The sequence below is a fragment of the Nannobrachium achirus genome, assembly GCF_963921795.1.
Source record: "Nannobrachium achirus genome assembly, chromosome: 4".
In the NCBI taxonomy this organism is placed as follows: domain Eukaryota; kingdom Metazoa; phylum Chordata; class Actinopteri; order Myctophiformes; family Myctophidae; genus Nannobrachium; species Nannobrachium achirus.
This window is the reverse complement of record NC_137813.1, coordinates 11,405,977-11,421,382: the sequence shown is the minus strand read 5'-3', so window position 1 is coordinate 11,421,382 and position 15,406 is coordinate 11,405,977. Positions and strand designations below refer to the sequence as shown.

General features: G+C 40.6%; 1 protein-coding gene across 1 annotated transcript; it reads right to left on the bottom strand.

Annotated features, from left to right (window-relative positions):
* Positions 1-537: 537 nt before the first annotated feature.
* LOC308282646 (parvalbumin alpha-like) lies at positions 538-3,726 on the bottom strand (the record flags this gene model as incomplete). Its single annotated transcript, XM_080723035.1, has 4 exons — positions 538-563; positions 1,282-1,391; positions 2,872-3,004; positions 3,666-3,726. 4 exons carry the CDS (start codon positions 3,724-3,726, stop codon positions 538-540), a joined length of 330 nt encoding a protein of 109 aa, XP_080579161.1.
* Positions 3,727-15,406: the final 11,680 nt, after the last annotated feature.

Below are 15,406 nucleotides of genomic sequence, written 5' to 3'. Positions count from 1 at the left end.
GCAGCTCCCCAATGCTTTTACTTCTACATCTTAGAAATGTGCTTGTAGGTCTTTTTTATACATTTTGAAATGACAAATTCTACATAATGAGTTCATTATACCTTTGGTAGGCCTGCTTTAAGTGCACTTTGATGGCAACTTTTACATGGGCATTTTCATTCATTTCATTGTGGTATTTTAACAATAAGTAAACTTTTGTTGCAAACTTTTGTTCTTCTGAGTATGACATCTACATGGGGGGAAGAAAACTCCAACAAAACCGGTCCATAGCAAAAGAATATTTATTCTTTTTTGTATATCATCTGTTCCTGGAAAGTGCATGTTATATTTTCTTTTTACAGTATAAGCAAAAGTCATATTTTAAGACATGAACACAGCTATTCACAATCATCATCATCATATTGACGGTGGGTGTGTTGCATAGGAGGAGGGTATGTGTATGTGTTTGTATAAAAATCATTTCATATTCAGATGAAATTCGGAGGTCATGACGTGAGCAGAGTGTTGTTCCATCAGAGCAGGTCTAGGGGGCGCTGTTTATGCCTTCACCATCGCAGAGAACTCTGCAAAACAAACAAAACACATCAATGATCAGTCATAACATCTTTGGCAACGCTAAAGCAGTGGTTATGAAACATTTTCATGTCATGGACCCCCCAATATATATATATAGGCCGTGGACCACTATTTAAACAGATTTGTTTCCAGGTGGTCTACCCTACCGAGGGTCTATGGAGGCCCCCCAGGCCCGGTGGCACAAGGGGGGTGGCTGGGGCCGAGCCCCCCATCACGCAGACCCCGAAAAGGTCTAGTAGGCCCATCTCCCCCAGTCCATACTCCATACAGAATTACAGATACCCCGTTGGTCTAGCGGTTAAGATGTTGAACTACTACGCAAGTCTGAATCTTTGGCGTTATTTGGACCATTTCATTTAATGTCAAATAAAAGAGTTGGCTGAATAGCAGCTGTAAAAGTATCTTGTTACTGGTTCCAACTCCTCTCCTCCACAATTGCTCAGTTCTCCTCTTTCTTTTTAATATTGTTACAGGTTCCATTTGAAGAACCCATGTTGTTTTGTGCTAGTTGTCTTGTCTTCTGAAATTGATAGATTTATAATTATATGTTTCTGTTTGACTCAGCCAAGACATATTTTCATATATCAGAGTCCATATAGGACGGAACAATTAGAGACAGTACATTTGGGCGTCCATAACATGATGAGGTTTGCCACTCCCTCTCACTGCCAAGAACATGGATGAGAGAAAGAACTGTATGCCTACCATCAATGCCGATTTTGCCGTCTCCATCAGTGTCTCCGGCTTTGAGGAAGGTCTGGGTCTCAGCGTCTGTGAGTGCACGCGCACCTTTGCTGAAATTCTGCAGGAACAGCCTGGATAAACGAAAAACAACAAGAATGAATAGTTTAAACATGTATGCGAGCAGGGGTGTTGCACCCTGGGTACAAGGATTCACTGCGGGCCCCGCCATGAATGTCCTTCATATGGGGAGGGGGTTTAACACATTTAGACTGGGAATGCATTATTTATTACGCATTATTTTGAGCTTTAACTATTGAAAAATTGAAAAATTGTAAAGTCTGCAAGTCAAGTCTTTGAATATTTCAAATCCTTCTAAGATTTTTTGAAAAACCTATGTTTCTATGTCAGTGGTGCGCAAACCTTTTCATGTTAAGGACCCCCAAAATGATATGTGTTTGGCCAGTATCTCAAATATTTAGTTCCAGGGACCCCCAGAAGCAAAATTTGAGTTAAATGTTCGCTTAAAAAAATACATGTATGTATTCAAAGATTTGCACACATTTTCACAACTTAAAAAAAAATAGCAAGCTCAAGCTTGTATATCTGCTATTTTTCAATAGCTTAAGTATAACGAAATGCAGGCCCCTTCACCTTGGGCCCTAGTGACCCAGTCCCACTTTCCCCCCCTTGTGACGCCCCTGTATGCAAGTGAAACCAAGCAGTTGAGTTATGCGCAATTCCCATGTTACGCACATTACGCAGGACATTACGCATGGGATACATTGAGCATTTTGAACTGCACTGTAGCTTGCCAACAAGAACTGGTCTTCAAGCTTAATTCCCATGTTATAACATCAACTCCAGAAGAGTCGCTTTATTTTTACGCACTTTACGCACGACATTGCGCATGGCATAGCAGGGATGCTGTGCATATTTTTGAATACAGGTCACTTCGCCAAAATTCCAACTCGCCAAATCAACTTGCAAGGACAGCTCGCCAATGAGCAGGGTTGTCAACATTGGACTGTCAGTCCAGGAGAATCCAGGATATTTATTTTTAGGGGGTGTGCGCGGAAATTCCCCAACAGGGGTCTGGTGGTCCTCCCCCAAAACTTCTTAACAGATATATATTTTCCTGTGTTCTGTTGAATTTTGTGCATGTTTGATACTTTTATCAGGCTTGCTTTAGTAGCATGGGTACAATTTCAGCCTTAAAATGCCAAATGTAAGTGTACAGATTTGATGACTGAAGCAAAGTAAGACATCCTTAATAATGACTTATCATCTGGGGGTCCTCCCCCAGAAAATATTTAACATAGTAGATGTAATTGCCAATCATCCTGGCAAATCCAGGAGCATTGACAAGCCTGCCCAATGAGCGTGGACAATTTGGCGAGTTGGATTTTTGGCAAAGTGACCGGGTTACCATATTTTTAATCACACTGTTGCTTCCCGACAAGGATTGATCCTCAAGCCGACAGCCGACAGCTTGAAGATCAGCCCTTGCTGGCAAGCAGCACCGAGTGTAACAGTAACAGACTTAGGTAAATGGTGCGTTGTGTTTTATATTGTGCGTTTCGTCCACTTTTAAAAAGCGTGCATCAGACCTACTTGAGCTCATCCTCCTCAATAAAGCCGCTGGCGTCCTGGTCGATGATGGAGAAAGCTTTCTTCACATCAGCATCTGTCTTGCCCGCCAGACCCACGGCGGCGAAGAACTTCTTGTGACAGAACGAATCCGGGGCTGGAATAACGCACATGACGCACGGGTTACACAGCAGATAGAGATGGATTATTATGTCATAACAAGTAACAATAGCCTACAGCAGGGGTGTCGCACCAAATTCTGGGCCCCGGGTACAAGGATTCACTGTGGGGCCCCTGTGCTTTAACTATTGAAAAATAACAGATATACAAGCTCACAGCGCGACAGAGTGCCGCGCTGCGAGCTTGTAGATCTGCTATTTTTGAAAAATCATGAAAATCTTTGAATATTTCAAATCCTTCTGAGGTTTTTAGAAACATCTATGTTTCGATGTCAGTGGAGCTCAAACCTTTTCATGTGAAGGACCCCCAAAATGGTATGTATTTGGCCACGGACCCGCATCTCAAAATATTTAGTTCCAGGGACCCCCCAGAAGCAAAATTTGAGTTACAAATGTTCGCTTAAAAAATACATATATTCAAAGATTTGCACACATTCTCACGACTTTTCAAAAATAGCAGATCTACAAGCTTGTATATCTGCTATTTTTCAATAGCTAAAGTATAAAATAATTAAGGCCCTAGTAACTCAGTCCCACTTTCCTACCCCTTGTGACGCCCCTGGCCTACTGTACTGCGTGGTGCTTAAGCTAACATTATGTGATTTATCGTTTGGTAAATGAGGGATGAACTCAGGTTACCTTTGCATCCGTCCAGGGCTGCAGTGATGGCGGCATCAGTAAGTACACCGGCGAAGGCCATTTCGATCTAGGAAAATGATAAGGATAGGATAACTAAAAAAATACAAAAAATAAACACTTGGTAGGCTAAATTAATTAATTAGCCTATAGCCAAAGTGATGCACTAGGCTGCAGCCTAATTTGCACATGCACTTTGGAATCTTACAATTGCAAGCCCACTTAACATTATTCAGGGGTTGACACTAAGGTCTCAGAGGCACTTGCCCATCGGGCAAGTACAGGTCATGTTCTACTTGCCCGAAGGTAATGCCCACTTTCCCGAAAAGTAAATCGTCCATTATAAAATGATATAGGTACGATTTGAATTACAGCTCAATTTAACACGTATTTCTTTACTTTCTGGGGCTGTGCGATTAAATGTCATACCTCAATACCTCCAAATCCAAATACCAAATACTTTAGCTATGATTGAATATGTCTACTGTATGGTTTCACACTTGTTATTTTATATTTTTAAATGTAGCAACAGTAAAAACAGCACATTATAGGTAAATAGTGCTCTTATTTTACATTCCACAGACCAGAAGACACAGCGCACTGGCCACGTTCAGGTGTTTAGACAGATATCTCGTGTTGTGTACATTTGTGTCCCCTCTCAAATGAGCACTTGCCCCGTCGGGCAACCTGAAAGCCAACTTCACCTGCCCTGACGTTTTATTTACCTGCCGGGGGCAGGTGGGCAAGCCTTAGTGTCAATGCCTGATTATTTATCTCCATTTCATTATGATAAGATAATGAATCATCATCACCATCTATATGAACTTGGTCTGTTTAAGGCATACACTTCCAAAACAATTGCCTTCAAACATTCGTCTGTCATTCAATGTTATATGAGATAGGCCTACTTTAATGGTTTCCTGTGGAAATAAGCCTAGTCTTTTCATGGATCTCCTTTTAGTAGACCTTATACCAGTGAACTGTACCGTCATGAAACTATACCTTTTCCTATGCAAACTTCTAATAAAGTCTTCAATCAATCAATCAATCAATCAATTCATGAATCATTCTCGACTCGGGGCTTTTAATTGATTGATTAAAGAATTTATTAGAAGTTTGCAATAGAAAAAAAGTACAGTTTCATGACAGTACAAATCACTGGTACAAGGTCAACTAAAAGGAGATCCTAGAAAGCCGAGGCTTATTTCCACAGGAACCACACTTTAAGTAGGCCTATCTCATATAACATTGAAAGACAGACGGATAGAACATAGTACTTTATCTAGGATAATATCAGTATCAGGGCTTTTAAAATGTCGCCACGATGAAGTTTCCAACAAACCGATTGCATTTCAGAAGAAGAAGCCCACAAACAAATAAACGCGAATTAATCCACTTTACAGAGCTATGCGAGAACCGCGCAGCCGCCCTTAAGGCTCTTTTCCACCGGCAGCGATAACGATGACGATATCCATAAAATACCACAACCATCGTTGTTGATCCTAACGATATAGTTGTCGGCTATCGTCGGTGTTGGGTGGATGCTGCCGATCCACTTCAATTGAAAACTCATTTTTTTAAATCGTTATCGTCATCGTTATCGCTGCCGGTGGAAATGAGCCTTAAAGGCCCATTCCCACTGGGCCAGATAACAGATATCTGGAGATATTTCTCCAGATATTTTTCCATGCAAAGTGGATGGTAGATACAGATAAAAAAAAAGTCTACCACAGATATTTGCCACAGATACTTTTATCTGTGGCAAATATTTTTTGTATCTGTATCTACCATCCACTTTGCATGGAAAAATATCTGGAGAAATATCTCCAGATATCTCCCACTAAACAATTTGAACTAGAAGTATAAGTTTATACGTATAAAAAATGGTCTACCAGAGGTATAGATATGCAAGTTTTTTAGATGTCTAAACTTAGACTAGACGTCTAATATACGTCTAATAGACGTCTAAGTTTATACCTGGGTCTAAATTTAGACGTCTAATAGACGTCTATATTTAGACCTTACGGCCGGACGTCTATTAGAAGTCTAAATTTAGACCCAGGTATAAACTTAGACGTCTATTAGACGTATATTAGACGTCTAGTCTAAGTTTAGACGTCTAAAAAACTTGCAAATCTAGACCATTTTTATACGTATAAACTTAGACGTCTGGTATAAGTTTAGATGTATATTAGATGTCTAATATACCTCAAAATGTTTGCTGGGCTGTTATCTGGCCCAGTGGGAATGGGCCTTTAGGCCTATATTTGATATCGCATATCCTTGGTGTCCCATTGGAGAGGCTGAGACGGGGCACGCGTTCCCCATTCCCCAATCCCTGCAAGCGATGGGCCCGTCTATTGTGTGTTTCATTGATCCCCACTCAAAAATTAGACCTACATTCTTTTTTTCACAGTAGATATATAAAATTCTTATGAGTACCGTGATTAATGTTTCCGTCTCGAATTCGTACTTTAGGATAAAAACGAGCGTTCTAAACATTTCAATTTTAAGCAGGCAAATGTTCAGGGCTACTAACAGGCAGAATGGACATGGAGACACCGTCTCCATGACAACCAGGAAGTAAACAACTCGCAACGATCAAACGCTGCCTCTTAAATGACTTCAAATAAGCATAATATTTTTATTTTCCACACAATCTTGTGAAAGCTATACTTAATAGTTTATTCCTAACATTGTAGGACTACTTTTCTGTTGCAGATTACTACCGAAAATTCACGCTATTTTCAATGATTCAGTGGCAATGACAAACCGGTACGTTCTTGTCTTTTCACGCTAACAGTTGTTACGTGGATATATATTTATCATATGAAAGTGTATTTTACCCATGTGAAATGATTGTTAAAATAAAATGAACATTGCCAGTTTTTACCCATGTCAAATGATTGTTAAAATAAAATATTCATTGTCAGTTTTTACCCATGTCAAATGATTGTTTAAATAAAAAGTACATTGTCAGTTAAAGTGTTTGTCTCCTCTCTTAATATGTACATCATTAAAGCCACACATACATATACTGTTGCTGCATTGGACCACCAGAGGCCAGCATACTGTGCTTACCTCGGGCTTTCTTCACCTGTGCATTGTCCACATGTAACACACCCACCAAAACAAGATGTAAACATCCGACCCGGTGACCCAAACCTCGTGCCTGGAAAGATGAAGTGCTGTATGCATGTGGTAAAAGATGCTAAAAGCACTATAACACAATTTTCTTTAATAAGTTGGGAGAAATTCAAGGTATGTGCAAAGCAATGGCATAACCTCAACACAGCAGAAAGTGCCTTGGCAGAAAAAGCCATTTCAACTTTTAATATTAACAACGAAGATGTCCCTGTGCCAACCAATGTGGGATACCACAGAGAGTGCTACATGCGCTTTACAAACAAGGATCACATTCAAAGGGCACTAAAGAGGAAAGAAAAGGCCAATGAAGGTTTGTATAACATGCACTATACCTCACTACCATTCAAGTTATATTAAACATTCTGAATGTAATGCATAGTTTCATCATTAATGAAAAGTTGGACATTTACCAGGGGTAAAAAGCATAGATTTCAATATATATATATATATATATATATATATATCAGCCAGTAATCCAATCCAATTAAGCTATATTAACCATTATATATGTCCTGCATATAATTTCATAATGCAAAGCTGGACATTTACACAGGGTAAAAAGCATAGACTTCCACAGTGCAAAATATATCAGCCAGTATTTGACCAAATATAACAGTATCACAATAATTTCACATGGCATGTGTCATTAAGGCTGAGATAGTTTCTCCATCTAAGTGGATGTATTGTCCAGTCCATCTGCAATATGGTAGCATTCAACACATCTGTGCAAAGTGTGCATGAATGGTAGCTGGTTCCGTCTACATGAGCATCTCCGACTGCTGAACACAATGTGTTTCTTTGCATGGGCAAGAGGCAACCTTAGGCACGGGTGCCTACTAGTTTTCAAAAGGTTTAAGTCCACTCAAATCTATAAGACCAATTACATCCTGTACATCATTCTACATTCAATGTGATAACTCAGACTGAGGTGGGAGATATGTGGGTTATTGCTGAGTCTGATTATTACATCCTGAAAGAAAATATTACAAAAGGCAAGGTTATGTATAGCATATGGACAATCACAGTCAGTTGGAAATATGACATTATGATGTGGTGTCATAATTAAACTTAATGTTGATATGAAACACTGATTAAATTAAAACATGGCACTTCATCTAAAAAAAAAAAGGTTGCCAACCCTCCACTAGCATAACCTAAATGTTTCGAGGTTTCCTTAAAGTAGCATACCAATTTGATCTGGTTAATAGTCTCATAGCATTTGAACTGCAGATTTGAACCAGCAATGGGTGAACCTTAAACAGAGCAATCACAAAACCAAGAGCTTGGTTAAGTAAAACCATCCAATGAAGCCATATAAAATGGAAATGAACCATGACAACCTATACAGTGCTCTAAGGCTTAGGTGTTTGTTCTGCTCAAACACCGACTGGTCCGGTGGCTCTGGATCCTGGCTGGTCTTCTGCTTAAGTGTCACAGCCTGGGATACTCACCAACTCCAGAGCCTGAAACACAGACCATAGTCACTAAAGAATATACAGTACATCAAGTAATGTTTATAGAATGTCAATATCAGATGTTAGGACCAAAATGCCTTTTTATTATTAGTTTTGTTTGATATAAATGAATTGTGTGGCCTTGATGCTAATGTGTAACCACAGTGGGTGGCCCCAATATACCTCATAGGTGTGGCAGTAATACTCACCTTGACAATCACAGGGAGTGGTTACTTATACTTGGTAGTGGGTGATGAGCCCCAGGTGTGCCATGCAGGTTGGCTTCATGTCTGACCTATATTTTCTGAAAAACATTATTCAAAAATTAGCCTACAAAAACAAATACAGTATGTTGCTACATACTGTACATGTACTGTAATACACCAAAATGTGTTCCCAGCCTGAATGGATTAACATATCCCCTTCCCATTATTACCGTGTTTAGAAGACCCTGGACTCTTTGGGAGTCCAGGGTCATCAGATGACCCTGGACTCCCAAAGAGAGCTTCACACCTTCTTCCAGTTGGCTGCCTGATCTGCAAAAAGCAAAAATACTACGTTGAGTCACAGCAGAAAAAGGCTCTGTGAAAAACTCTCTCGCTGTGAAACACTAACTGCAGGTACAAAGCACTGACATTATTCTTGCTTCATATAATGTACAGTACAGTATATATGCTGCTATGCTTACTCACCTTATGTTTTACTTCACATCTGTGTTGTGACTAAGTTGATTATATTTCTGATTCAGGTAAACTACTTTTTGCTGCAGAGGAAAAGAAGGATGAGAGTCTGCTCATTCAGATTCGTGGAAGAGATCTGGTCGCTTCAGAGGCCATGTATCACTTAAGTTGCTACAGGCGTTATACACAATACCTGTACAATCCAAGAAGAGTTGCTGACAAGGAAAATCCAGAACTCAATCCCTACCAGGCAGGCTACAATGAGTTCTGCAAGACAGTGGTCGAGGAAAGGTTGCAGAGAGGCCGTGAAGTGTTAAGGCTTTCACGTCTAAATGAACTTTTTAAGAAGATTGTGAGAGAGAAGGAAGGACTAGACATTTCCTCTTACAAAGCATTCTCCTTGAAAGCTAGACTTAAGAATTCCCATCCATTTCTGAAGTTTCTCAGATCGGCAAATAATGACTTGGTTTTTGTTGAGGACTTAACAGCTGATGAAGTCATCCACGACGAAGCTAGACAGCCATCAGACAGTAGCGAAGATGAGGAAAGTGAAGATGAGGAAACTGAAGAATGCCAAACTGGGCCTCAGCATAGAGATGACCCTGCAATAACAGGTTTGTTTATTATATGCATATGTCATCATTATAGTTAACACACAGTATAGCAGACATGTGCACAACTTAATTTCAGTATATATCTGCTGCTATGCTTACTCACTGTATTGTTTTACTTCACATCAGATACTGTACATACTGTGTAAATATGTAGATACATGGTGTTGATATCTCTCCTCCACTTGTTTCTTCAGACACCAGACTGCTGTATCATGCAGCCCTGTCACTTAAGGAGATCATAGTGGCCCAGTGTCGAATCACTCCTAAACTAACATGGCCACCCACAGCACAAGACTTGAATATGGACACCGCCTTAAAAGTGGTACCAAATGAGTTGTACAATTTCGTTGCTTGGACAGCAGGTATGACTATGGAATTCACAACTGATGGTTTACGTGTTCATGTTAGTGTGGAGGAGAATCAGAAAATTGTGTCAACTTGCCAGGATGACATGAACCTCACGATGTGAGGACGCTGGCTCATGCCCAAGCATTCCTCCTTAGCCATGGCTATACGTCATATGACCGGATCAGCTCAGCTGATAGGAATCCTCCATGGTCTTGGGCACTGTTCCTCACACTCACAAGTCCTAGAACATGACACAGCTCTGGCAGAGCTGCAGTTGCTAAGAGGTGATACATACATCCCACAAAACATTACAGCTCAGGTCCAGGCTACACTTGTTTGGGACAACAATGACTTTGGAGAGGAAACGCTCTCTGGGAAGGGAACCACACACAATACAAATGGCATCATTATTCAAAGGCCCACTAACTGTGCTGTGTCCATTTCTGAGAGAGTACCTCTGCAAAGAACACGAAAGCGTTCTCTTGAGCCACCTCCTGTCCACATCGACACCTATATAAGACAGAAAAGGACTGGTCCAAAACCTTTTGGAGCCAACATTGATCTGGGACTTGAGAAATATATTCACACGCAGAAGACTGCACGGCGATTTGATAGTGCTTACTTTCTCATGAAGGTGCCAGAAGTCCACATGAAGGTCCTGTCTGGATGGACTGGTCATAACACTCTGCTACATAGAGGTATGATTCCCCCACAGTCTAACATAGGTTATTTGCCAGTCATTGACGCCAGTCCAACAGACCTAAACACAGTACACACTATCCTCACTCGTTCCATAGAAATAGCTGACAAACTGGCACTTAAAGAAATTGTGTTGGTAATGGATCAGGCTATATACTGTAAAGCACAAGAAATCCGTTGGATGAACACTACATTCAAGGATCAACTCGTTCTGAGAATGGGTGAGTTTCATACAGCTATGGCATACCTGTCTTGTATTGGGAGGCGCTTCAAGGATGCAGGATTTCAAGATGTCATTGTTGAGGCTGAAGTTGAAGTGATAGAGTGTCAGTTCATTGTGTCAATTCTGTTTATATAAGATGAGTCTATTCAAAGAAATGATTTTGCTAAGTGTGGCATGCCATTTTGCTCCATCAGTTTCATTCATTAATTGCACAGCAAATAAAGACCTGATTACTAATGGCTAACAGGGCATCATTGGTCATGCTGGGCTTTGGCAAGGAATGAAGGAGACCTTTTTTATCGCTTAATTGACCAAACCATGGTTGTTTTGAATCAAACAGTGGAGTCTTTCACCATATTTAGACAGGTGTGAGACTTTATTAAGCACTTTGTTTGTGAAATCTGAATGTTGATGTAGTTATAGGGGGCGAAATAAGTTATTCTGCCCGAACCCATGGGCTTTTATTACATGAGACTTTAGTACATCATGTGTCACTGCAAATAAGTGTAATTAATATACAGATTATATTAACCCATTTAGACCTAAGGCCGATTTAAAAAATGTAAAATAAATTAGGTTGCTATACTGTATGTATAGCAAATACTAATGTGACACAGAGAGCGTCCCGGCCTTAAAGGTAAAAGAATGTCTAGGTAGCACCATGTCTAAATGGGTTAATAGGGAGAACATAAGGAACAATAAGGAACTCCTTGAACAATATTCACATGCAACTGCAAAATATTACAAAACACATGACTAAAGTAAATTATCTTTACAGAACATCAAGCAACCTGCCTATGGCGGAAGAGGCTCAGCCGGGGGAAGCCAGAGGTCCAGTCTACAGCCAGAGATCAGACAGGCAGCCAGAAGACAGACAGCCAGAAGACAGACAGCCAGAGGTCCAGTCTACAGAGACCGTGTCGTCACAAAAGAGGACGCACACTGACGCACCAACATCCAGATCGAAGCCAAAGAGGTCTGCTGCTTCTGCCCCATCAGACCTTGACAATGCCATAATGGACTATCTCGGAAGTCGGAAACCAGAGCCAAAGCCAGAGGATGACCTGGACTCCTTTTTTAAGTCAGTAGCTACCTCCATGAGGTGTATGCCTGCTCATACAAGGTCTAACCTGAAATTTAAAATTTCACAGCTCGTCCACATGGCTGAACAGAGCATGATGGAACCTCAGCCACACACTTCCCACGCAACCTACTGGGACCGTGACATGAAGTACACTCTTCTGTCATAGGGGGACCCTATCGGGACCCTATCACAGAAGTGTGTGCTCAATGTCACGCCTCTTTCTCCCCCCCTGACCCCCCCCCCCCCCCCCCCGTCCCCCCGTCACGCCTCTTTCTCCCCCCCTGACCCCCCCCCCCCCCCACACACACACACACACACACACTAAGTTAAAAGCTGCTGGAAGCTGGCGTCTTTTTTGTTGTTGTATTTATTATTATTTTGTTCAAGGCCTTTGTGTGTGTCTCTCTCTCTCTCTCTCTCTCTCTCTCTCTCTCTCTCTCTCTCTCTCTCTCTCTCTCTCTCTCTCTCTCTCTCTCTCTCTCTCTGCGTGTGTGTGTGTGTGTGCTTTTTCTAAAGTGTTGGAAATGCCGCATTGAACTGCTTTGGTCAATAGAGCCATGTTTTAGAATCTTACACTAGTACAGTTACTACTTACAGGGTTTTAAGCGATTACTTGTGACTCTGTGTCCAACTCATGTTGTACAGTTCCATGTTTTAGAATCTAAACCACGGCTCTATCAGCCCAAGCAGTTCAACAGCAGTGAATGTTTGAGCTGTACAACCTGTAAAGCTGTACACCTCCTCCTCCTCTCCTCCTCCTGTGTGCTTGTTGTGGACAGAGGGGATGCAGCGCTCTGTGCTCCACTTAGTTGGAACGTCTAAAATCTGGGTTTCCCCCAAACAGGATCGCAATTTGTCACAAAAATAGACAATCTACAGGCATGCGATCGTCTATTTTCGCTATTTCTGAAATAGGGCTTAAGTCTGGGATCGGCAACCTTTTTGACATGAATGTTTTTATTTTGTTGACAGTCAGTGTGCCTTTTCAAATTCACGTTTAATTACGACACCACATCAGATTCTGATTGTCCATAAATACAACAACCATTTTTTTCTACTTCCACTTTTGAAATATTCACATCAGGACATTGTAGTGATCATTACACCTCCTTAACCAGAGTTCACCATTTGAATTCATGCATAGAATGATGTGCAGGATCCAATATGCATACAGATGTGAAGGACGTCATTTACATGACGTCATTTACCCCTCTCTCTCTCTCTCTCTCTCTCTCTCTCTCTCTCTCTCTCTCTCTCTCTCTCAGGGTGTACCATAGTCTGACATAGTATGATGGAAGTTGGCATCTGTGGTTTTTGTTTAGTTTTTAGGTCTTTGTGTGCCAGTTCAAGTTGTGGAACCACTATTCTACCTCTCAAAACTGTATAGTCCTTCCCTTTTGTGCCTTATATGCCTTAAATGCCTTTGGCTATAAGTAGTTTGGAAAAAGTGGTATCTTTCATTGTTGTAACATTTTATTTACAATATTCTCTCTCTCTCTCTGTACTTTCTACTAAGTTAAAATATGATGGTTGGCATCTAAGTTGGCATCTGTGGTTGTTGTTTTTGTTTCGTTTTTATGTTTTAGGTCTTTATGTGCCAGTGCAAGTTTTGGAATTGTTCTACCTCAAGTAACCTGTGTGCCAGCCAGTTCAAGTTTTGGAGCCTTATATGCCTTTGGCTATAAGTAGTTTGGGAAAAGTGATATATTTCATTGTTATAACATTTTATTTACAATAAAGAAGTTTTATTTAATAAAGAAATAAATGCTGTTATAGTGTTTCATAAGTACAATGTTAAATTAATGTAATCACAAGTGTTAAATATGATAAATATAATAAATACAGATAAATATAAATAATAACACATTGCTTAAATACAAAAAATAAATATACAAAAAAGGATACACTATTCAATGAAGAAATATTTACAGGAATTAAATGATGTGAATGAAAACATATTTACAATAATTAAATGATGTGAATGAAGACATATTTACAATAATTAAATGATGTGAATCATTTAATTAGTGAGATCAGTGCAGATCGTGACAGATTTTCGCAAGTAAGTATTATAGTGTTGTGCCTCACCTGACAATATGTACTGTATACAACGTACAGTGAAGTACTCCCACTCTAAATGTAATTGCCTCCACCAACAGAGTTGGACGGGGTTATGTTTTCGTCCTGTCCCATTTGTCTGTCTGTTAGCACATTTTATCTCCAATAGTATTTTTTGTAGAGCTACAGTATAAGAAACTAGACCAGGTCAACCTGGTTGTGCCAGACCCCCTGTCTGTCATCATCATTTATGACATCATGCCTTTTGTAGGCATGTCATCATCATGTCATCATCATATATACCCTTTATATAGAAAACCCGGACAGACCGACATTTGCTTATGTAGGCCTACCCATTTCATGGGTCTGGCAAATACACTACTGTAGCAACATAGCTGGTGTTCTTAGATATGGGTACTATAACCAGTCAAAGACCATAGCATAGATTATATATAGGATATAAGGACAAATACAAATGTGTAATTGTTTAAGGAGTATCTGCATTGAACACTGGGGTTGTTACAACTCAAAAGTAGGAACTATGTACATAGCTGATAGGGTTAGGTTAACCTTTGGGCCGACTTATGTAAAACACATTTTTGGATATTACTCCTTGAGATTTTATGCAAAAATCATGCAAATCGGTACACAGTATCTCTATAGTCATGTGATCAAGCCTGATCCCTCTGATATTTCATATTCCATCCTGATTGGCTAATATTAGCTGCCTCAAATCATCAACGCAGCTTGCGATTACCGTGCAATTTGCCACACATATTCCCACTAGGTCAAGGAACAAATGCTACCTTTTTCACATTGGCCTGTTATAGCGCCACCAGCAGGTAGACTTTAGCAAAACACATTTTTGGAACACAATGCTTCAAATCATGCATGCAGCGTCCGATTGCCATGAAAGATCTAAGGTGAAGAACATATGCCACCCTTTTTACATTGGCCTATTATACAGTAGCACCACTGTATAATAACTGTGAGTTACAGTTCATGTAACTGAGCCACTCCAAAGCAGGAATTGCGCTGCCATGAGACTGCTCCAGTGTCAGACATAAAATAGTCCTTGAAGGCATCCCTAATGTCAAAGGCCTCGGTTGAGGCCTCGTTCCCAACCCTCTCTAGGTCCTGCATGCCTTGAATTTTGTCCCAATCTGTAGCCTGGGGCTGAGCTGGTGAGTCGCTGGTTTTTATAACATAATTGTGTAGGACACATGTGGCTTTTATCACCTTGTCTACATTTTTTGGCTTCAACTTGATCCTCCTCTGGTAGACTTCCCACTTGGAAGCAAGGATGCCAAAAGTGTTCTCCACCACCCTCCTGGCCCTTGATTGCCTGTAGTTGTATATCCTCCGAGCCTCATCCAGCCCCTCTCTCCCAGAGTAGGGGCGCATGATGTTAGGTGAGAGGGGAAAGGCCTCATCCCC